The sequence below is a fragment of the Carettochelys insculpta genome, chromosome 3 (genome assembly GCF_033958435.1).
Source record: "Carettochelys insculpta isolate YL-2023 chromosome 3, ASM3395843v1, whole genome shotgun sequence".
In the NCBI taxonomy this organism is placed as follows: domain Eukaryota; kingdom Metazoa; phylum Chordata; order Testudines; family Carettochelyidae; genus Carettochelys; species Carettochelys insculpta.
This window is the reverse complement of record NC_134139.1, coordinates 3079662-3103031: the sequence shown is the minus strand read 5'-3', so window position 1 is coordinate 3103031 and position 23370 is coordinate 3079662. Positions and strand designations below refer to the sequence as shown.

At 51.3% G+C, this 23370-nt stretch overlaps 1 protein-coding gene and 1 long non-coding RNA gene across 3 annotated transcripts in view; one reads left to right on the top strand and one right to left on the bottom strand.

The window, feature by feature from the left end:
• The window catches only part of FBLN7 (fibulin 7), a 51369-nt gene extending 32935 nt beyond the window's left edge, over positions 1 to 18434 (bottom strand). Inside the window, exons 1-2 of one of the 2 annotated variants that reach the window (XM_074989227.1) lie at positions 18346 to 18434; positions 2258 to 2417 (exon numbers count right to left, since the gene is read on the bottom strand). In XM_074989227.1, coding sequence (XP_074845328.1) covers positions 2258 to 2417; positions 18346 to 18420 — 235 coding nt within the window. In that variant the 5' untranslated portion in view covers positions 18421 to 18434. Of the gene's footprint in view, positions 1 to 2257; positions 2418 to 3102; positions 3138 to 18345 lie in introns of those variants that run through there. The other variant, XM_074989228.1, reaches the window with a different exon arrangement.
• On the top strand, positions 18227 to 21715 carry LOC142010788 (uncharacterized). Its single transcript, XR_012644887.1, has 3 exons — positions 18227 to 18435; positions 19288 to 19441; positions 21569 to 21715. It is a non-coding gene; the product is annotated as an uncharacterized LOC142010788 (long non-coding RNA).
• Positions 21716 to 23370: the final 1655 nt, after the last annotated feature.

Below are 23370 nucleotides of genomic sequence, written 5' to 3'. Positions count from 1 at the left end.
TACCCTTCTGGCTGGGGGCTGCCCAGCTTGAGGTGGGCAGTGACCGTCCAGTGAGATGCGACGATCTCTCCCACTGTCGAAGGCAACACCTGGCGCTCGTTCTCTACACCAATCGAGCAAGAGCTTATAACCGGTATCTGTTGCCTCCCGTGTTGGTTCAATGCTGTTAAGCGATTCTGGAGTACCTCTCCAGGCGTGAGGTAGTAACAAAGTGAGAATATATATTACAATTTTAAGCCTAATCAATGATTCTTCAGTGACTTGCCAGAAGATATCACAAACTAGTGGCTCTAGGCCTCGAACCAGCCCCTGCAACAGTCCTCGCTGCCAGCTCTGCTCACGTATCTACACCAGTGACATCATCACAGGACCTAACATCAACCACACCATCAGGGGCTCCTTTACCAGCACATCTACTAATATAATATGTGCCATCATGTGCCAGCAATGCCCCACTGCAATTTACATTGGCCAAACTGGACAGTCTCTCCGTAAAAGAATAAATGGACATAAATCAGACATCAGGAACGGTAATGTACAGAAGCCTCAGGGGGAACACTTCAATCTCCCTGGACACTCAGTGGCAGATTTAAGGGTGACAGTCCTGAAACAAAAAAATTTCAAAAATCAAATGGAGAGAGAAATCTCTCAGCTGCAATTTATTTGCAAATTTGATTCCATTAACCAAGGATTAAACAGAGACTGGGAGTGGCTCACAGCTTACAAAGGCAGCTTCTCTGCTCTGGGTGTTAATATCTCCCCATTAGACTCTGACAAAAGCTCTCATCCCCCTGTCTGATCTGACTTCTTTTTTCCTCTCTTGATAAGTACTATGGATACTGGCCCATTTCCACCTTGCTGAATAGACCTTGTCAGCTCTTGCCCTCCACCTTTACTGGGACCCCACTCTTTAAATACCCCTTGAAACCACCCCCCAACTCATGCATCTGATGAAGCGGGTCTTTGCCCACAAAAGCTTATGCTCCAAAATATCTGTTAGTCTATAAGGTGCCACAGGACTTCTTGTTGTTCTTGCCAGAAGATGTGAAAATACGTTGGTATTCAAGCTGAGGGGGGTCTAATATTTATTTAATTTACTGTCCTTTATATAGGAATTAGATGCAAGGCTCCAGTTCGCTCACTGCTGAGTTCTCTGCCAAAAAAGCTGGAGTTTTCCAGTGCCTTTGTGGCCCCAGGAAAGAGGTGACGTGTGTGGGGGGTGGGGTGGGGTGTTGGTTCCCCCAGTTTGCTGCTTGGCTTGTACTGAGCATGCTCAGTAGCACTGAAGGCCACTGCCCTCCGTCTGCTCTGCACTCTCCCCTCTCCGTGGCATGCACAGCTCCCCCACATCTGAAAGGGTGCCCCTAAGGGTGTGATTGAACGGGCTATTGCTGTGTCCCCAGCAGAGTGGAGTGTGGGGGAACCTCGCTGGGGGTGGGGCTGGGGGCAATAGAGGCTCCTGGAAGCGAGCCAGCTGTGGCGACCGCCTGCTGGGATTTCCTGGACCGGGAAGGGGTTAAGCAGAGGCAGCGTTAACCAAGGAGCCAACGCACAGTGCTGCTGGAGAGCGGCGTGGCCCCTTTCCGTGGGAAACAGTTCCGGCACCTCAGTCGAGACGGTCAGCCTGGGGGCCTTGGGAGAGGACAAGGCCGCTGATGGGAGCGGGGGCAAATGCGGCGGCTGCCCTGGGGCCTGGCATCTCAAAGGGGTCCAGGGTTCTGGCTAGTGCTACTGCTAATTTACGTATTTCATGACTAAATTAACTGGAAGATGCATTTGAAATAACATCCATTTGTCAGAGAGGGAGCCGTGTTAGTCTGTAGCTGCGAGAACAACAAGAAGTCTTGAACATAAGCTTTTGTGGGCAAAGACCCACTTCATCAGATGCATGTGTGTGTCGGGGGGGGGCGGGGAAGGTTCCAGAGGACGATTTAAAGAGGGGGTCCCAGTGAGTTATTTACCCCTTTCCTAATAAGCTTTTCTGACCACTGCTGCACTCTGAACGGCTGTTTGCAGAGCACTAGTCATGTGTCCAAGACCTCTTTCTTGAGCAATAACCCCCCTCCAGAGCCCATCCTTTTGTACACATAGTTGTGGCAGACCCCTTATCTACTGATGTGTGTGCAAAGTGCCATGTACAACCACGGGATGAGATGGGTGGACGGTCTGGCCTGGGGGTGGGGGGAAGCTGGTTGGCACTGGTGTACACCACAGCCAGATGCTCTGCGGCTGCTCTTGTTGTTGCTCGGGTTTTTACCGGGTAGTGGGTCCGGTGCGGCTTTTGTGACCGAGTTCTGTAATGTTATCAGCCGGTTCTTCATGACACGCACACCCTCGGCAAACCGTGTCTCCTGCCCCTTTAAGAACTGCTGCATCTGGCGGATGGTGGCCAGGAGCTGCTGTTTGTTGACACAGTTCTGGGGAAAAGACAGAGAGATGTTTCAGTGAGGAGCAAACATGTCCCATGGCTGCATGTTAGTTCCGTTGAGCTGTAGTGGGGACGGACCAGGCAGCACCCCTTCCAATGCCTGCTTCCCTGGCTAACACATCTTGCGTAGCCCTAACTTTAAAAAAACTGGAGTTACCCGGCATTGCTCAGGTCCTTAACTCAAGTAAATTTTGGTTTTTCTCATTGAAATCACTGCTGTGGGGTGGGGCTGGGGATGACGTGTCCAGAATGCCGGCGACCCTGGGAAGAGGGGACAACCCCAGCCCTCTCTCAGCGCAGCAGCCGGGGGCCAGGGGAGATGAATGCCCATAGGTGCTGCAGTGGGCACAGCTAGGGGAGGGGTGAATGTCCCGCAGCTGGGGGACAGACAGCCATGCAGACACACAGACACACAAACACACAAACCCTCTGAAGTACATAGTAGATTGCTGTCTCTGTCCCCATCCCTGCCAGCCCCGTGGGGATATAGCTGTCCTGGTCCCCCTCTGGCCCCTGTTGTCCCCCTGTGGCCATTCTGCCATATAACCGTCCTCCTAGTAGACCCCCTCCCTTTCCACTTTATGAGAAACAGTTGGGTTCCAGGCACATCCCGTTGTCCTGGCACAACCAGACCTGGACCTTGCTTTAAGTTACAATAAGAGGAAGCTGCATACCGAATTTGGTTGTCCTAGCTTGTAGCGGTTAGGAGGAGTTCTTGAACCAACAGACTCATGGACAGATGGACAGACAGACAGACAAGTTACTAAAATACATGGTAGAAGATTAGCCCTCCCCCCGCGCCCGAGAGACTGAATCAGTGCAGCATCCCCAGGCAGCACCCAGTGTATTGTTGCATGGCTCAGTGCCAGAGCTACATCACGCTGCCAGTGTAGCACTAGATCAGCAGTCACCCCCTTGCTGGACCTTTCCTAAGCAAAGACGACTGTGGGGTGGATTTCTGAGGTGCTCCAGCAGGTGTCACATTCACCTTAGAGAAAGCAAGAAAAGAAAACTCAGATTTTGGCTGCGAGATTTCAGGGAAGCAACCCAGACCCACGAGGGCCCATGTCATCTCTTCCCATGCACCCCTGGGACCCACTGGCTTTGGGGCTGTATCTCCCAGCCTAGGCTTTTGATGGTGCAGCCACAGCCCTGGTCCAGCAACTCTGACCCCAGCTTCCTGTTTGCCAGCCTGGGTTACAACAAGCAAGGTGAATCCAACATGCTCCTCATCCCCTATTTTCCCAAAACTATGTGCTCTACAATGTCCAGTCCTCTCTTGGACAGCTCAGAGAATTTGAAAGGCTTGTTTGTTCCTCTACAGACACAAAAGCACATCACCGTTTACTAAGGTAACTGGGTAAATAAATCCTTCTATTTAAAGGAAGCCCAGTGTAGGCTTATAGTACAAAATAAAACAAATGTAGTAACCATAGAACACAGATAAAGGGATTCCCAGTAAAAAGAATAAAATGGGAAAGGGTTGTCAGCAAAGAAGCATGAAAACACACATCTAAAAGTCTACAGCAAACTAGCAAAGTAGAGATGTTAAGGTACGTTAACACTTGGTGTGAACACAGACAGCAATTATCTCACGCGTTACAAGGATGGCTTCCCTTCCTTTGATGTTCATAATGATCTCAGGAAAGTCACTTAACATCTCCCAGCCTTCATGTCCCTCCTTCAGTTCCTGTATTTGATTTGTCAGTTTTTATTGCAACTTTTTTGGACCTCTACTGTACACCTGGGTCTGGACTGGAAATTTTATAGATCTGAAGCTCATCATGTAATAAATCATTTTGTAGTCTTTAAAGTGCTACATGGCTGCTCTTTTGTCTTGTTAGAATACAGACTGACACGCCCACTTCTCTGTTACTAAGGTACAGATGTTGATCATGGTGGTTATCAACTATGCTCAGTTTCCAGAGACTTCAAACCACTTCCCTAGCCCATGCTTGAAGGACTCACCTTTCTCAGCGTGGAGCATGGAAAACATACACTGCCAGTCAAGTTCTAATGGTGGATTTGGCATTCACCAGTTGCATTTTCTGAGGCCAAATCTGAAACAGGTAGGGACTGGGTAAGCGTGGCCAACCTACACGGCCAACCCCAGGCTTCTTGGCAGAGACTGCTCATCAAGCCAGAAGCTACAGTGGTTTGAGAAAATGGACCACGCCCACTGCATCCTTTTGAGCTGGCCCTCTAATGTTAGCTCTTCAACCTAGGTGGCCAGGTTCCAGAAAGTGCATATGGCCTACCTGCATTGCCTGGCCACCTTGGTAGCTATGTTGGTCCCAGGATATGAGAGAGACAAGGGAGCAAGGTAATATCTTTTATTGGACTAACTTGTGCTGAAAGCTTGGAAGCTTACACAGAGCTCACCAGCAGGTCTGGGCAATGTATTTACTTATGCCACTCTGAATGCAAGGTGCAACAGGCTGTTCAGAATAAGTAGATAACACATGTATTTCAAGAGAACATTCAAGGCCAAGTGGCCCATTAATACCTCTCCAGTCATGAGGGGTGGGGGGAAAAGGAGGGGAAAAAGCAGCGGGGGAGGTTTGATAGGTTATAGAACATGGTTATCTGTTTGATAAGTTACAGAACCCGGTGTCTCTGTTCAGCCCATGACTTTTAGTGTCTAGCAGAGTTATGAATTTAAGCTCCCAGGTTTGTCTTTTGAAGGTCTTGGGCAGATTTCCCTTGGGGATGAGAACTCTAGAGCCATTGCCTTGTGAAAAGTGTTCCTCACATGTGGTAGGGTGTTTTTTATGTTTCACCACATTAGTGTCACTTGTCTTGAGCATGTACAGATTGTCAGGTTTCACCTGCACTGTTGTTATGGGGGCATTGATAGCACTGTGTGAAGTATCTTGCATGTTGCAATAGGCATGTATAGGACCCAGGGATCTTGAAAGATAGTGTTGATCATTATAACAGTGGAAATATGTCTACAAGTTTTGCCTCTATTGCCCTGGCAGGGTCTGGTGCTATTTTGAGCTGATGTGTCTGGTCTGTGAGGAGCTTGCTTCTGATGAGCTTGGAGATGTTTTGAAGGCTGGAGAGAGGATCTGGGAAAGATTCCTTTCAGGAATTGAACAGGGGTTGTAGCTGTTTGATGATACCCCATATGGATTCTAGTTTGGGGTGGTAGGTGACAAATAAGGGTGTGGAGTTGTTGGGGGGTTACTTCTGTATTCAGGCAGATTCTCTTGGGGTATTTGGATGGCCCATTCCAGGATGCAAGCTACTTCTCTGGTGGGGTGTCCTTATTTGGTGAAGGGGGTTAAATGTGTTTAGACGTGTGTCCCGGACAAACCCTTTGGAGCAAATTCTGTGATAACTTTGTGCCAGGCTGTAGGTAAGAGAATTCTTGGTGTGTTCGTTCACATGCAACAGTAATTGGTCCAGTAAAAGATATCACCTCATCCACCTTGTCTTAGGCTCTCTCATGAGCCTCTAGAGCTTTCTCTTCCACAGTCCAGCTAAGCATTGGTTTGCAAAGATGGAAACCCAAGTCATCCAAATTATTTCAGACCTTTGAAAAGTTCAGTTTGACTCTTGGGCTGAGGTTCCAGCATGATTCTAATTTTATCCAATGGACTCACTGAAAATTGACTAGGTGAAGATGATAGCTGACTGTCTCCAGGGACTATGTCCAGAGAATAGACAGGTGGGGCAAGTTTTCAGATCCATGGACAGGGCCTGGGTCTTCTAAATCCAGTGGTGCTATCTTCCACATTCTCCGCACGTTGCTTATGACCATCAGTCCACAGCAAAAAGAAACAAGAGGGCATCTACCTGTACTCAACGGTATGAATCGCAAGAATAGCACTTAGTCGCCCCGTCTGCTAATGGCAACATGGCCAAACCCAGCTCCTGAGAGGTGCTGAGGCACTGCAGTCGGTGGGAGCTTGGCTCCTGGGAATTTAGGGGGACAGCAACAAGGCAGATGTTGGGGAGTGGGGCCACTATGTAGCCCTTTAAGCACACAGGAGGGCTCCCTAATGCCCACAGAGAAGGTGCAAAGCTGCCCCAGTTCCCATCAGTGAGTGCTGGATGAAGGGGAGCGTGCGCCATTTGTGACTGTTTTACATTGGGCCCCTCCACATTATCTTGACTCTTCACCCGCTTCTGCTAGAGGCAACGGCAACCAGAACTCTGACTCACAGCCATGCTTGCTGACTACTGCCATATCTGGAATGCGGCTGCAGGTCCTGGCTGTCCGCTCACCATAGGCAAAGGCTGCTGTGTCCCACCACCTGGCTCTTCTGGAGCGCTTTTCATCAGTCGATCCCAAACCTGCCGGAACAGCTCCACAGAGATGGTCTGTACCAGAGCGATCGAAAACTCAACCTGTGGTGTGTGCAGTGACTGAAAAGGGAGGGATTTCAAAGGGGAAATTTCCTGTCTCACAGAACTCATTTCCACTGAGTACAGGCAGGGCCACAGCACTGCACCAGCATCCTTGAAAATGATCCCTCACTCTCACAGATCTTGGGTGACAGGCCAATAGTCTCCTGCAGACAGCTGCCCAACCTCAAGAAAATAGTCACCAGCAGCCACACACCACACTGCAGAAACACTAACCCAGAAACCTACCCCTGCAACAAACCCTGTGGCCAACTCTGTCCACATATCTATACAAGTGATGCCATCACAGGATCTAACCACATCAGCTGCACCATCAGGGCTCATACACCTGTACTTGCACTAATGTGACATACGTCATCGTGTGCCAGCAATGCCCCTTTGCTGTGGATGTTGGATAAACTGGACAGACTCTGTGCCAAAGGATGAATGAGCATAAACCTGACATCAGAAATGGGCACGCACATAAACCCTGTAGGGGAACACTTTCACCTCCCAGCACATTCAGTAATGGATTTCAAAGTCACCATTCTCCTACAAAAGAATTTTACCAAGGGAATGCAGAGGGAGACATCTGAGTTGGAATTCTTTTGCTAATTTGACACCTTTAACCTAGGGCTCAATAGAGATCTTATCTGTCTTATGCATTAAAAGGGCAATTTCTCCACTTCGATATTCTCAGGAATGGGACACCTCCTGCTTCATTCGCTTCATTAACTGATCCTGCTAGTGAAAGGTAATCCCCCTCATTTATTTCCTGCCCCCACCCTTTCCCGGCCATATAAACCCGCATTCTGCTTTTCCTCTCTATTTTTCATCTGACTAAGTGGGTTTTGCCCATGAAAGCTCAGGACCTAATAAATTGGTTAGTCTCTAAGGAGCTGCAGGACTCCTCATTAACTGTACCAGCAAGGCAGAGTTGTAAAAAGGCAAGACCCATGCCATTCTGTGTCGTGCAGTGTTGCGTAGTCCCTCTGTATGCTGTTTCACACTCTGCCGCTCCCAAATCCCTTCTGATAGCCTTTGATTTGCTAAAATGTCTCTCCACGTTGGGTCATTACTGTGAAAAAAAACCTCTTAGAGAGAGTGAGTTTCCGGGGTCAGACTGTACCATTGATCAGGAATCTTGGAGGTAGGAGAGTTATTTTCCATGCACGCACAAAGTTGACCAAGAAGTCTTCCTGTTGTAGCTGGAAGTCATACATGTTTTTTCTTCCTTTTCCAATATTTTAATATTGGTTGGTCAGCCCTGTCCTCTAATCACAATGGGCAGGCACTAAAATCAAACCTCCCTGTTCATTGCACTCCACACTCTGCATAAAATCTCCATGAACATAAAGAAATGAGTTTTTCTGGGATTCACATGGATTAAATGTATTCCTGCTGAGCCCAGCATGGGGTTTATGGGTTGCGTCTGGCTCCAGAATTGGGCCTGAGACCGCTTGCAGACAAACTTCCCAATGGCTGTGATGGAACATTCTTTGTAAGATCTGTCCAGAGCAGATGAAGGCTTTCTGCAGATTTGGCTTTTCATGTGACCGGACTCTTGAGTCCTTACTTTTAGAAAGGCTTCCTGTGAACTACTTGTAAGAGATCAGAGGGGTAGCCGTGTTAGTCTGGATCTGTAGCAGCAACGAAGGGTCCTGTGGCACCTTATAGACTAACAGAAAAGTTTAGAGCATGAGCTTTCGTGAGTTAACTAACAGACCAGCATCTGAGGAAGTGAGTTAACTCACGAAAGCTCATGCTCTAAACTTTTCTGTTAGTCTATAAGGTGCCACAGGACCCTTCGTTGCTGCTACTTGTAAGAGAATAATTCAGCACTCAGTATGGCAAGCAGGGCTGTGATTACTTTGGAAATCCTGGGAGGGATTACATAGCTCATGTTAAGTCCTTTTGGAACCACAGCCATATTCCATTTCGGCTTTACAAAATAATAGGAAAACAGATGTCTTGTGCTTTCTTAGAGTGCCAGGAACACTTGCAAGATTTATGCCTGAACACTAGCAGTTCTGGTTCAAAGCCGGAGGGACCAATTCACCCGGGAGACGTGCATCTTTGTGACAACATGCAGTGGAACTAACAACACCAAAACACAAGCTTGACCCAAACAGGCAGTTCTGTAGCTCTATTTTGCACCACAACTCAGTTTCCCCCATAAATAAGCACCTTCCATTCCACGGGGGAATGCCACTTTTCAACAGGAATAGGCCAGCCCTACAGGGCACACTCCTACAGAACCAGCAACAGCAACAAGAGAGGTGTGGCTCCTGCCTCTTGTCAAGAGCATTTCAGAAGGATCCTTGGGTCCACTGGGCGAGTCCCACAGTCTGCAGCTACCTGCTTGCACAGTCCTTGCTCTGATTGGCCTCTGCAAAGCAGAGAACTAGGGTCTTGTGCGCCGAAGGCACCGGCTCAGGAGCCAGGAGAAATGGGCTGTCACTCTGGCTCTGCTACAAACTTTCTGTCCGTAGCTAGATAGGTGAAAACAGGGAAGTCAGTGACACCCTCTGCAAGGTCGACAGTTTTAGACCCCTGAGTTATTCCTGGTTGTCTTAAAAATCCCCTTCCAGTTCGTGATATGGAGGGCTCACCAGACAGCACCGTACTGTGCTGCAGATTCTTTGGGGAAGGCGTTGCAGTCAGCCAGGCAAGTTTGCTCTTGCTGCTAATTTCACTAATTAGAGGCAGTTCTGAGGGCGGAGGCCCATGCTGGGAGCCAGGCCCTGGTATCTGGGCTGAGCTCTCAGGAAAAGAGCCTTGTCCAAGTGCCATTTGTGACCAGCTCCATTCAGGGACTGGGGGGTAAAAGGAACAAATTACCCCCAAAACACCCTCAGACTCTGCATCACTGATTTCTCCTGCAACAGGAAACCTGCCCATAAGGCCTCAGCATCTACTGCTGGGCCTGGGATGACTTGTGTGACAGCACTTGGTTCTCTTCTCCCTGTCTGCAGGGTCCATAGAGCAGAGGCCCTCGGCCCAAGGCTGGGAAGGGACAGGAACTGCCCAAGGTCTCTTTGCTGGAGCCCTGATTAGGCCAGCAGATGGCTTGGAAAGGCCCCCTTGGTTGGGGGCCTGAGAGAAAAGACTGAAGGAGAGAACTGGCTATCTGGGAGAGAACAGGAAAGAGCTTTCTTGATTTTGCTGTAAACCCAGCAGAGTCAGAGTGAGGAGTGAGTGGCACAAGCCAGCCTAGGTGGAAGATAACTGTGCCATGGGAAGGCGCCAGACAGAGGGGTGGTTTAGTCTGGCTGGAGACCTAGACAAAGGCAAACAGAGGAGCTAAGACCAGCATGAAGCCAAGGTGCTGAGCAAAGCACCTGGACGAGAATTGACAGAAATGGCCTTGAGAAAAGGAGGAGAGACTGCTCGGGGTCTCAATCCAGGCACCAGCTTCCTCTACAGCATCTCTGGACAAAGGGCCCAACAGAGTGCGGGCGGGAATTCCTCTACAGCCCTGCGTCAGCGTGGCGGAGTCATAGAGTCTGGGAGATCAGAGCTGGAAGAGATCTCAGGAGGTCATTGAATCCAACCCCCTGCTCAAAGCAGGACCACTCCCAAGTAAATCACCCCAGCCAGGACTTTGTCAAGCATGGCCTTAAAAACCTCTAAGGATGGAGATTCCACCACCTCCCTAGACGACGACAACCCATTCCAGTGCTTCACCACCCGCCTAGTGAAATAGTTTTTCCTAATAGCCAACCTACACCTCCCACTGTAACTTCAGATCATTGCTCCTTCTTCTGTCATCTCCCACCACTGAGAACAGCCTGGCTTGATCCCCTTTGAAATTCACCTGCATGTAATTGAAGGCTACTATCAAATCCCCCTTAGTCTTCTCAGATTAAATAATCTCAGTTCCCCCATCTTCTCCTCACAAGTCATGTGCTCCAGCCCATTAATATTCATTCAGGTATCTGAAAGGGTGTCATAAGGAGGAAGGAGAAAACTTGTTCTTCTTGGCCTTTGAGGATAGAACAAGGAGCAATAGGCTTAAACTGCAGCAAGGGAGGTTTAGGTTGGACATTAGAAAAAAGTTCCTAACTGTCAGGGTGGTCAAACACTGGAGTAAATTGCCAAGGGAGGTTGTGGAATCTCCATCTCTGGAGATATTTAAGAACAGGTAAGATAAATGTCTATCAGGGATGGTCTAGACAGTACTTGGTCCTGCCATGAGGGCAGGGGGCTGGACTCGATGGCCTCTCGAGGTCTCTTCCAGTCCTAGCGTTCTACGATTCTATGATTGCCCTCTGCTGGACTCTCCAATGCATCCACATCCTTCCAGCAGTGAGGGGCCAGGCCCAGAAATGGACACAATACTCCTGATGTGGCCTCACCAATGCTGAATATACTGGAATAATAACGTCTTTAGATCTGCTGGAAATTTTCCTCTTAATGCACCCCAATATGTCATCAGCCTTCTTGGCTACAAGGTCACACTGTTGTCATATCCAAATTCTCATCTACCGTAATCCCCAGGTCCTGTTCTGCACTACTGCTGTCCAGCCAGTCAGTCCCCAGCCTGCAGCTGTGCATGGGATTCTTCCATGGGAAGGTACTGCAGGACTCTGCATGCCTCCTTGTTGAACCTCCCTGGATTTTATTTTTTTTTTGGCCCAATCCTCAAATTTGTGTAGGTCACTTCTGGACTTATTCCTACCCTCAAACACATGTGCCTCTCTCCCCAGCCTAGTGTCACCTGCAAACCTGCTGAGGGTGCAATCCATCCCCTCATCCGGACCACTAACGAAATTGTTGAACAAGACCAGCCCCTGGACTGACTGCTGAGATACTCTCCTTGATACCGGCTGCCAGCTAGACACTGAGCCATTGATCACTACTGGCTGAGCTCAATGATCTAACCAGCTTTCTAGCCACTTTATAATCCATTCATCCAAGCCCTACTTCTGTAATGTGCTGGCAAAGAATATTATGGGAGACCCTATCAAAAGCCATGCACCTCCTTCTCGTGTAGCCTTATAATGAGGATTGTGTCAACCTGCTAGTGCTTGTACCCTGGGCCACTTCTCTGGAACACAGTTCCATTTGCTGGTTTTTCTCTTATGGTCATTCTTGCTCGGGGATCGGTCCTCCTGACAACACAGGGTTACTTTGTGGCAGGTAAGTGGGAAACAGCTCAACTTAATTTCAGCGCAGAAACGAGGAAAACCCAGGGAACGTTTCTGAAGTTCGCAAGATACCTTTCAAGAATGCCCCCTGACTTCAGTGGGGTTTTATAGACAGCACATGGTTAGCAACTGCAGACTCATCACTGCCAGGGCACATCGTTAGCTGCTGAAAAGGCACAATGAACAGTGGTGGGCGTTGTGCCACTGAATCCGGCCTGGAAATTTTATTTCATTCATTCCAGTGGCTTCTCCATCAAAGAGAGCGAGATACTCTGGATAAACAACCAGTGCTGTAATCACCCCGAGAAAGCTCAGTGAAGCATGAGCAAAGGTGAGCGCCACAACAAACCCTCCAGAGCATCTCAAGAGGGAGGAGGAGCTGGAATCCTCCTTCCATTCTGGCCATGCGTTAGCGTCCTGATGCAGCGCACCCAGTCCCCCTCCCCACACAGGCAGCGTGGAGGCATGCATGCCCCATGCAGAAACCTGCGCCTAGCAAAGTGTAATGGAAGGATGGAGCCTATGTGAGTAATCATTAAAGAACCAAAAGGCTCCTGTGGACATCTATAGCCCCTTCCACTACGGGCTGCAGTGAAAGCTGCTGATGTTCACTAGCAGCTAAGCATCGCCTACCTAGTCCCATGATGGACAAATTAAGACATGGGAAAGTTCAACAGTTTGCCCAAAGGTGTGAGTGACAGACAGATGGGAGTCACATGTGGGATCCTTGGTGCCCCATCCTGTGCTCTGACCACTAGTCTCTCCTTCCACCCCCAGCTCCAAACAAGGCCACTCTTCAATTGCTGTATGGTTTTGCTAGGACACTCCCCAGGGAAGGAACCAGCCAGCACGTCACACAAATTGCTGTCCCGCTTTGGCAGAGCTGCCAGGCCGTGGGAATGCTAGCAAATGACTGCTCACATGGACAGGGATCTGCTGCTTTGGGAAAGGTCTCGCCACACACCCACAAGTCTTTTCCTGGTTCCCATTGCTTTTCCTTTCCAAGCAGCCGCTGTTGGTTTGAAATAACCTACTACTGCCCTTACTGTGGTTAATCAGAGCCTGCTCCTTGCCCCCAGGTCCACACACCCCTTTCCTTCCTGGGAATGCACTCACCTCTGATAATCCTCCGAGCCAGCTGCTCTGCTGCAACACGCTGTGCCCAGTGCCACGGCATGGCAGGAAGTGGCCCCGTTCCTCACTTCCCCCAGTGGAGTCCTGCTTCTTGGCCAAGAGTATGAATTTATCCCAGGCGCTATGCATGGGGCAGCTGCGCCCACCTTGCCCCCAGAGCGGACAGGAGTTTGCTATTGGCCCTTACTAGCAGGGAATTTCTCCTTCTACGAGCCAAGGCTCTGCCTTCTCCTCCACTCCCTGGCTGGCTGCTCTTGGGGTGGAGCTGAGATTGGGGCACATAGTCCCTCCTTACCTTGTCTGGGGGGACATTGAGCTTAGTGGTGGGCTGTGGACCCTATTTCCTACCATGCAGCCGAATGGCTCGACTCAAGCCCGGCCCCTTGGTCTGCAGAAAGCTCATTGGGGTTTCGTTACAGAAGGGCAAGCAGCACCCGCAATGCCTGGCTTCCCCCACCTCTCGTTAAGAAGCGGGGAGCAAAAATTGAGGTGCAAAATGTAGACAGCTCCACTGGCAAGACACGGCGTCCCAGCTAGGTCACAGGCAGGGCAGGGCAGGGCAGGGCAAAACAATTAAGAAGTGAATATTTCAACCCCCAAATGTTAACAGAAATGTTTAATGTTGACAGTTTTTGAGGAGGGGAGGGGAGTTTTATCCTGCTTTTGACCAGCTCTAACGACAGACAACACCAGGCTGTACGTGTCTGAAATAACGCCTTTCCCACGCAGCTACTGCTCCACCCCCTCAGGCAGGCTGCCGGACCCATAAACTAAAGGTGCTAGGACATGGGATTTCCTACCAGGGCCCTGCCTGAGCCACGTGACAGAAGGGTCGCAGGAATGTGGGCAATACTGCGCACTGCAGTAGGAAAGTTCGCGCCGCCCAGGGTTCAAACACTAACACCTGCCTCCAGACACAGCTGGGATCTCTGGCAAACTCAGGCAGCTGGGGCCCGCAGACAGGCCACTGCCTCGGCACCAGTCAGCAGGACGTTTCCAAAGATCCCAAGGCCAGAAGGAACCGTGTGCTCACCCTGTCTGACCCTCCTGCCTCGCACAGGGCAGGGAACGTCACACTGTGAGTCCTGCCTGGAGTCCCTGTCTTCCAGCCGAGCTGCAGTAAATCTTGTGGAGAGACACCCTGCCCGGATTTACAGCTTCCAAGCCACTCTCCCGTCCCAAACAACTGTGGTTCCCCGTTTAAAAACCTGCCCCCTTTTCTCAGCCTGAGCGTCTCGCTTCGGCCCGCTGTGCCTGCTGCTCACCGTGCCTTTGTCTGCTAGGGTCACGAGCCCTGACGCCGTCCGAGATCTTCTCCCCAGCTAGGGGACTGGGCAGGGGCAAAAGCCCATTGTGAACAGGGAAGGGAGGAGGGAAGGGAGCGGAGTTACTCAGCCTCGGGCGCTGCCCCTTCCCTGCCTGGCAGCTGGCACCCTGAGCGCTGACACCCCTCCGGGCGCCCCTGCCCTTGTGCCAAAGCCTTTCCCGTCCACAGGACGAGTTTTCTTCCCCCTCCCCAGAGACCGGCCCAACCTGGCGCACCAAGGCAGTCACCCCTCCCTCCTTCAGGTCTGCTCTTGCCATTGCTCCCCAGCCCCGCGGGGAAGGGCAGAAACACATCCGGGGCCCACTCTCGCCTCGGGAAGACATTGTGGGGGCGGGTGTCAGGCATCACCCCCCCATTTCCACACTGGGTGCGCTGGCCCCCTGCCCCCTCCCTCGCTGCTGTAGGTGCAGACGGGCCGCGCCCAAATCACCTCAGAAATGTCTCGTCAGAGGGAAACGAGCTCAGGTGGCTTCAATTCTGCCCCAGCCCTGTCCTCAGCTGCATGTTCACCCCCAGTTTGTACTGTGAGGCAGGCGGCAGTGGGGCTGCCTGAGGGGAGCTGCTCACACCCACACGGCACCGGGCCCTTACTCCTGGGACTAAGCCGCAGCTCTTATCAGCACAGGGCCCTGGGGCTTGTCCCCTGCCAGCCCTCAGTCTCTGGCTACAGAGTCCTGCCCCAGAGCAAGCCTCACACACAGAAAAGTGGCTCTCCAGGCAGTGCCCCCAGGGGGCTGGTGCAGGGCGGATGCCCGCTCGGACCTGCGACTCCAGTCAGGTCACGTTCAAAGGGCACGCGGCCAGGCCCCTCTTCCAGCTCCTCCTGAGCCAGCCACCATCTTTCCCAGCCATACAGGCCCTCGCACTCTGACCTCACCCGACGCACACTCGGCCACTGGGAGACACGGGGCCTTGGGTGCTGTACTCAGCACTCCCAACCCGCCACCCTGGAGCCCTTTCCCACCCACTACAGGCTCAGGGGTCCCATCCCTCTGCAGTATCTCCTCAGCGAGCACCTAACCCAGCACCGACTCCCTGGAGCCTGGCCTGCCCCAGGAACTAGTGCCAGGCAGTGTAAGCCCCGTGCCTGGCAGCTGTGGCAGGCCAGGCCTACCTGACCAGAGGCAGGCTAGTCTGGGCCTCCTGGCCCCTTGTAAGTGTAGCTTCTCCTGTCGAACAGAGCTAGTCCTGCATACCCTCCTTCTCAGAGCATGGCGTGTGCACGAGCACCATGCCAACGCAGAACACCCAGTTCCCAGCCACAGGCCGCTGCTCTAACCATTAGACTCCATCCCGCTTCCAGAGCCACAAACAGAACCCAGGAGTCTTGACTCCTTACAGTCTGCTGCTGGACAGCACATCACTGCATAATGTACCAGCAAAATGCGTCTTACTTCCTCCTCTGGGGCTGCCCCCACACGCCTGTCAATATGATAACAGTTTGCTGCTTCTGCTCCTGCCGGCCACTTCTTGAGCTGAACTGGTGGGAGTCTGTGCTAAAGATCTAAAGGTCTAGGCTTCAACACCTGCCATGCCACTACCGTGGTGCGAAAGCAAATGTCTTTTTTAAAAAAAACCTACATAATTCCATTTATTTAACACCCCCCGCCCCACATTAGCAGAACATCAAGGTTGCAATTCTAGTGCGCAGGAGTCAGGAACAGCCAGAATTCACATTGCAGATGAGACTTTAATGTGGCCCCCTTGCGTTACGATACGGTTTTTAATTTCATGACGCCCCCCTTCCCCATTTGTTCTACGGGACATGTTGCCGCATGCTCCGGAGAATTGGGTCCTAGCTGAGTTTAGCAAAGGGAAGGTGAAGAGTGACTTAATCACAGTCCAGAAGTACCTTTGTGGGGAACTAATATTGAATAATGGGCCCTTCGGTCTAGCAGAGAAAGGTCTAGCACCATCCCGTGGCTGGAAGTTGAAGTTAGACAAATTAAGTCTGGGAAAAGGTGCAAAGTTTACTGGTGAGTAACTACCATTGGAATGATTTCCCAGGGGCTGTGGTGGAGTCTCTGTCATGGACAGTTTTGAAATTATGACAGGATGTTTTTCAAAAGCTTTGTTCCAAGAATTTTTGTGGTCCAGGCTCCTGGCCTGTGCTTTACAGGTTAGACTAGATGGTCACAAGGGTCCTTCTGGCCTTGGACTCTGTGCATCCCTGGCTCTGTGGCAAACTTCTTTACTGAAGCTGGAGGAGGTATTTAAATGACAGACTTCATAGGTGGTGGACTGCATGTTCCTTATTTGTGGGAGCTCAAGTAGATACAGCCAGGGGCTGATTTTTAGGCATGTTGAGGACTTATAACTCCCGGTAAGGGCAGCTGCTGATGCTCAGCACCCCTGAAAACCAAGCCCTAAGTGCCTGCTGGTGGATGCCTAGTCACTAAGGCACCTGCATTTTACAGTTTTGCCTTTCATCCCTCCAGGTTGCAAGCTTCTTACCTGGAAAACTGGAATAAAAATATTAAGCTACCTTGCAGGGTGTTATAATTTCATTAGTGTCTGTGAAGGCTCAGATGAGCACCATAGGAAAGCTCAGGAGAAAACAACAATTGCCTTATCCAGTGCAGGCTTAGGCTGGTAGTCAGTAAATATGGGACAAAGCCACACAGTGAACAAGGGGGATAAACCAGTGATTGAGCTGCCTCACTCACTAAAGACCTGTCTACTTCTTCACTGAGGAAGGCTGGATCAGGTGGGAAAAGTAACACGTATTTCAAGACAGCATCCTAAGGCGTGTGCACCAAGGGCAATTAACTAACTTCGGAATGCTTAACTTTGCAACATCAATCTTCTTTTCTTTGTCTGGAATCCTTATAGCTGGACTAGCCACATAGACATCATTGGTTGTCCAACACTCTCATAAAAATGATAGCTGCTGGCTGTTGTATACAGAAATCCAAAAACAAGTGAGTTGATTCCTGGCACATAGTTCTTTGTTAAAAGGCTCTTTTCAACTTGAATAGCCAGACATGCTGGAGCTAGTTTATGCAAACCATAATAAAGAGCACTAAGGACCTGCTCTCAGAAAACAGGTTCTAGTTTTTGTCCCTAACAGGACAGCCCAGCTTGTCACAGTGATTAAGCATGTGCATCATGTTCAGTATGTAACTGAAAGACCTAAGTCTTCACAATACTGTTGTATGAAGACAAAAGGCTTGTGCATAGCCTTTGTGACTCTCCTGATCATTATAAACTGCATTACAGTCACAGGATCATCATAGGAGCACAGCATTCAAGCACTTCTGTGAGATCCGTGCAAGGATCCGAACGCACAGCCAGCGTTTTACTGTGAGAAAGGCTACATTAAAAGAGCATTTTGACTAAGGTACAGGTCCAAAGCACCCAATCCCTTTGGCAGCACGCAGTGAAGAAGATGGGTTTGAGAACAATGTGGGGTGAAGTTATGAAGACGGCAGCACCTGCATTTTCATGAATATGAATCTTAACTATTACCTTGCCTTTGAAAGAGAAAAATGTCAGTGACAGAGTCAGAAGTCACAGCCTGCGAGGGGTAGTTTTCCAGTAAGTTTTTCTCCGAATGGGTCTATAAGGAATTTCATGAGCCCCAGAAAAGCACAAGCTGCAGAGCAATAAAGTCCTGCTCTGAGCAAACGATGCCGCAATCGTTAGCAACACAATTTTCAGCAGATGTACAACTGTCATTGATTAGTTAGCTCCCTGAAAGAAAGTTGGTTAGCGCTGACCAGCAACTTCTGCAGTGAGGATCATGCACGTCCTCTGACCTACATTACACAGAACTGCTTGTATAATGCACCCACCCATTGTTTTGTACTTTACACACGGGTGAGGCTGGGAAGACTCCCCAAATGCCACGAGCAGACACAAGAGACGGTGGGGGTTATAGAGGGGAAGAGACAGGAGACAACCACCTTCCATGTTGGAGATACTGGAATTACACGATGCAGCCCGAAGCTTACCTGGGCAGTGGAGGATCCCTGGCATGCTGTGCAGCACAGGAGCAGAACGAGGCTGTACTGAAAGCCAGAAACCATGGTGTGAGTTTGCAGGTAAAGATCTCTGCTTGTTCTCCGATTCTTCCCGCACACTTTCCCCTCCTGAGCGCTTTCTCACCCTGCCTCAGAAGTCCCTGGGAATGCCTGGAATGTGGCTAGGGACAGCGGACGCCCGCTCTGACCTGGCTGCTCCTCTCTCTGAAGGGCTGGAGGATACAGCTCAGTTTTCAAGTCCTCATCTGCCGGCTGGCCTCCCAGCTGCTGCTGCTGTAGTCTGCCACTGCTGCTGCCTGTGCGAGGCTCACAGTCCAACACCTAAGCAGTGCGGGGCTGGCTGGGGTGGGCTCCTCCTCCCACTCAAGGTAGAGATAGAAGGCTGGCTGGCTACTGGGGTCCCAGCAGTCCGTGCTGGTCTCAGGGGCTAAACACTAGCCAGGTGGCTCTCTCCTTTGTAGTGGACAGTAGCCAAAGTGAGGAGGACTCTTCCCAGTGGTCCCCTAGGGGGCTGGGCTGTGGGCCCCCAGGAGGCCTCTGATTAGGGAGTGCTCCTCTGGGGTCAATTTCCATTAGCCTGGCTCCCTTCCCCCCCATGCAATGCCGCTCCGTCGGAGAGCCACCACTGACTGGCTAGCCACTGGAGAGAGGAGGTCGTCCCTCCCTCACCCGACCTTCTAGCGCTTCATCCTGGGGACACGGGCTTAGGTGCTTGTCACCACATTTCTACCTTCCGCTCCCACCGAGCCTGTGGAGCCACATGGGGGTGTGTATTGTATCCAATGGCAGGACTGGGCCCTTGGCTGGAGCCAGTGGGAATGCCGGGATACTCAGCCGGGCAGCATCCTTCCTAGACAGCCTGGGCCCTGTCCTGGAGGAACTGGCAGCTGATCTCGAACGTCTTCTCTGCAGCCATCTGCGGGGGTCCCCTGGCTGATAGAACAGCTGCAGCTTGGATATCCAGGGAGCAGTGGGTCGCTCTCAGTGCTGCCAGCCACGTGAACATAGCGGGCTCCAGACGCTCCCATCCAGCGGGAGGCATCACCACAAACCCAGCAGGGAGCAGGTACCCTCCACACCCACCATCATGCCTTACAAACCCCACAGCCTCGTGTGCGGTTTGCGGGGAAGAGGTGGCATGGCAGGGACGGCTGAGTAACATCAGCCCTGGTGCTGAGTGTCCCACCCCAATCTCACCTTCTCCCCTTCCATTGGTGTCTTCCAGCCCCCCTCTCCCTTCTCCAGCCCTGGGCTCACCTGCAGCCATGGAGGAGAACTAGGAGAGCAAAGGAAAGCAGAGCTGCGTTCGGTGTGGCAGCATCTCCCCTGGGATGTGGGGGGAGTCCTGTCCCTAAGACTAGGCTGTACAAAGCAATGACAAAGAGAGAGAGAGAACAATGACTGCAACAGAAATGTGGGCAAATTAGGACTGGCCAGGAAACAGTTTTCAGGGGCCCTGGGTGTTGTGGAGAGTGAAAAAAATTTCCCCATCTAGAACTGAGGAAAAACCCCTTCAAAATATTTGCAAACCAAAAAACCTCGTTTGTGTCCTGCTCAGGCCAGTCAAATGGTTTCATTTTGATTTTTTTAAGAACTCCTTCGTTAAACTAATTTGCTTAATTTTCTCAACAAACCGTCATTCTGAACCTGGCCGAGCAGAAAGGTTTGGTGCCAAAGGATCAAAACAAAATGTCTCAGTAATTTCAAAACTTTTTTTTGTCCTCCACATGCTTTTGAGCTGGGACCTCTGTGGAATCAGAGCTTGTTTGGTAAATAGTTTAAATTCGGATTCATTGGCCCTTTTTATTGAATCCTTTCCCATCCAAAATAAAAACCCTCTCACCCAGCTGGAGGCTGGCAGGACCTGCTTACCTCTGCCCTCTGTTACATCCAACCCTCCCAGGAGCCCGAAGGCCACTAAAGGCTTTGGTTATCAAGTACACTCATCCCTTGTTTAATGAGTACTTCACTTATGAGTACTCGCTAAAACGAGGGGCATATGTACATACCTTTATTCACTAAAAAAGCGAACTTCCCCCGCTCATATGAGCCAGCCACAGGGTCCCTGGCTGCAGGGTGGGGAGACCTGCAGCCCCAGCCCAGCCTACTCCCAACACCCACCCCGGCCTGGTCCCCGAACCCCCCGGCCTGCCACCCCCCTCACAGGTACCGCTGCTGCAGACTGAGGAATGAGCCGCCACCTCCTGCACCGGAGCCACCGCCAGGTTTTAATCCCTCCTCCCTCCTGCTCATGGCCCCAGACTGTCCCCCAGCCTTTAACCCTCTCCAACCCCCCCACCCTACCCAAGGTTCACTCACTTTTCTAAAGCAGTGCCGCATGCTGCCACTCCTTCCCTCAATTGGGAACCAATCAGAGACTTTAACGTGTATTTTAATGGTAACTTAGTGTCCCTCTTGTGCGTTTTCGCATACGAGCAGAAAGTTGGGAACCAGTTGTGCTCCTGTAGTGAGGGATGAGTGTAGTGGCGAAAGGGTTAATAGCTTAAATAGCCTTGGGGGTAAGAGCGGGCTCACATTAACCCCTGCTGGGATGCAGGGGAGCAGCGCCCAGCTCCGTAAGTGCTGGAACAAGGGACAGTCAGGGCGCTGCAGTGCCCCTCCTCCCACCTGAACTGTTTTGCATTCTATACGGGGTTCATGGCTTGGTTCAATGGCTCTCAGCACCTCCACTGTACAAATTGTTCCAGCTCCCCTGCCTCCGACCCCTATGACTGCAAGCTCCCAGGATCAGGACCATCGTGTTTCAAATGGAAGCTTAAATGCAGCTGGCCAGCTTACCCCAGGAAATGCACCCTGCACCTTCCCTTCCCACCCCGGGTGGGGAGCAAGAGACCAGCACCTCCGAACTACAGCATTCGCTCCTGGTAGCAGTGCCCCTTCTTTGGGGCAGGAAACCCAGAGAGGCGACACACCGCTAGGAACAGGGACTGGGTCGGGTGGATGCATTTGGCTTTGATGCTGGGCAGTGTTCATGGCCTATGACATACTGGAATCAAACTATCAAAACAAAAAGCAGTCAAGTAGCACTTTAAAGACTAGCAAAATAATGTATTAGGTGGTGAGCGTTCGTGGGACAGACCCACTTCTGTGTGAGTTGGTGGTTTAAATTCCATGACTGTGTAATGCCAGTTTCAGTATCTGCTCTTCTCAGTCTCTTTTCTTCTGCCCCTAGGAGGTTATGACTCTGTCCTGGGCGGGGGAGCTCTGCAACAGGAAGAAGATTTCGCAGCTACCTGCAGCAGCAGCCTGTGCTCTGCATTTACTTGTGCTCCTCTGTTCATTTCTAAACCGTTGCTAAGTAAAAGCCATCCGCATCCCCTTATATCATGAGCCAATCGTGTGTGCGCTGATACTTGCATTTGTTTTAAGCCCACCAGCTTCCTCTAGCCTAGAGCCTTATAACTTGTGGCTCACAGACCCCTCAGGCACGGCAGACTATGCCTTAGAGCAGGGGGTGCAGCTCACCACTTGCCATATGTGGTGCTTAGGACACTGGTATGGCGAATGTGGGGGTGCCCAACCCGCAGCTCTCCAGCTGCATGTGGTGCCTGGAGCCTTTAAACGTGGCTCTTCCTGAGAGCCGCACGCAAGGAGTGCCGTCTGCCCACTCCGCCCACGCGCCCCACTGCTTGGTGGGGGATACACCTTGGGCAGACCTGGTCAGGCACGGGCATTGAATTAGAATGGCAGGAGCAGGGGGCAGGGGAGGGTATTTATTTTAGGGGGGCTGGGGTGCCTGGTTCTGGGGGAGCAGGAGCATGTGTATTTAGAGCGGAGGGCATGTTCATATAACGTGGTGAATAGGTGGTGACAACCATAAGTGTGGCGATCTTCGAATTCCCATTGGACACCACTGTCCTAGAGACCTGCGAAAGGTTTTTGTTATCATAGTACAACAGTTTCCAACCTGTGGCCACAGACCCCAGGGGCTCAGCAGACGCTGCTAAGATTTCCAAGGGGGCCTGCCTCCCGTTTGATATTTTGAGAGGGCCGTAAATGAAAAAAGGCAGTTGAAAGGTCCTGCTCTAGATGTCTGTGTGTGCCATGTGTACTATCCAGTTTGTAACCTCCTCCGTGCAGGAGTCCTGCCTTTCCCACCTCTGCAGTTCTCCAGCCATGCTAACATTACAGGCCTGTTAACATACACGGGTGGCCTTATGCAGCGTAGGAAGACGGCAACTTGAGCAACCACTGCTTGAAATGACTTAGGTGAATTTTACGAGAGTAGCCCAAGTCCTGATTGCTTGATCCTGATGTCCACGTGAGCAAGGCTAGCACAATCAGTGCTGAACATCAGACATGCCTGCTCCAGTCTGCTGCGGGGTGGGGGGCAATTTATATATGGGGGGCACTGAGAGCCATGGAACCAAACTGCAAACCCCATCCGTGGTGAAAATCCTGTCGAGCCAGGGGACGCAGCAGCTCCCCGCAGCACTGCTAACTCCAGCACTTGTGTGCCCGGTCCAGCACCCGGTGAAGCATTGCCCAACAGAATTCTAAACGGCACCTAGACATCTGCTGGGCTCGGGTGCCATCTACTGGACCATACGAAAACGTGAGAGCCCGACACAGACGGCTGGTGGGAAGCCAAACATGGGAACGTAAGCTCTTTGGGGCAAGCCTGCGTCCACCCCGATGCAAACCTTGATGGGGTGGCAGCTCCCCATGGTACGAACCGGTCGCTTCTGCTGACATTACCTGGAGAATATCCGAACCCCAGAAACCCACCTCCCTCGAGAAGCTCCGACCAGGCTTGGGCACTCACAGAGACAGCTCTACATCAGTGGCTGTCACAAAGCGGGGCAGGGGATCCCCCTGATCCAGCTGCTGCTGCTGTGGACTCTGAGCTCTCACTGGGAGACCGGCCCAGGAGGCACCTATTGTTTTGTGCTCCCATAGTTAGTCTGGACATTATGGTACCTCGTGGAGGATGGAGGTGTTTGGAGTCAGACTAGGACCTCCATAGATGGTCAG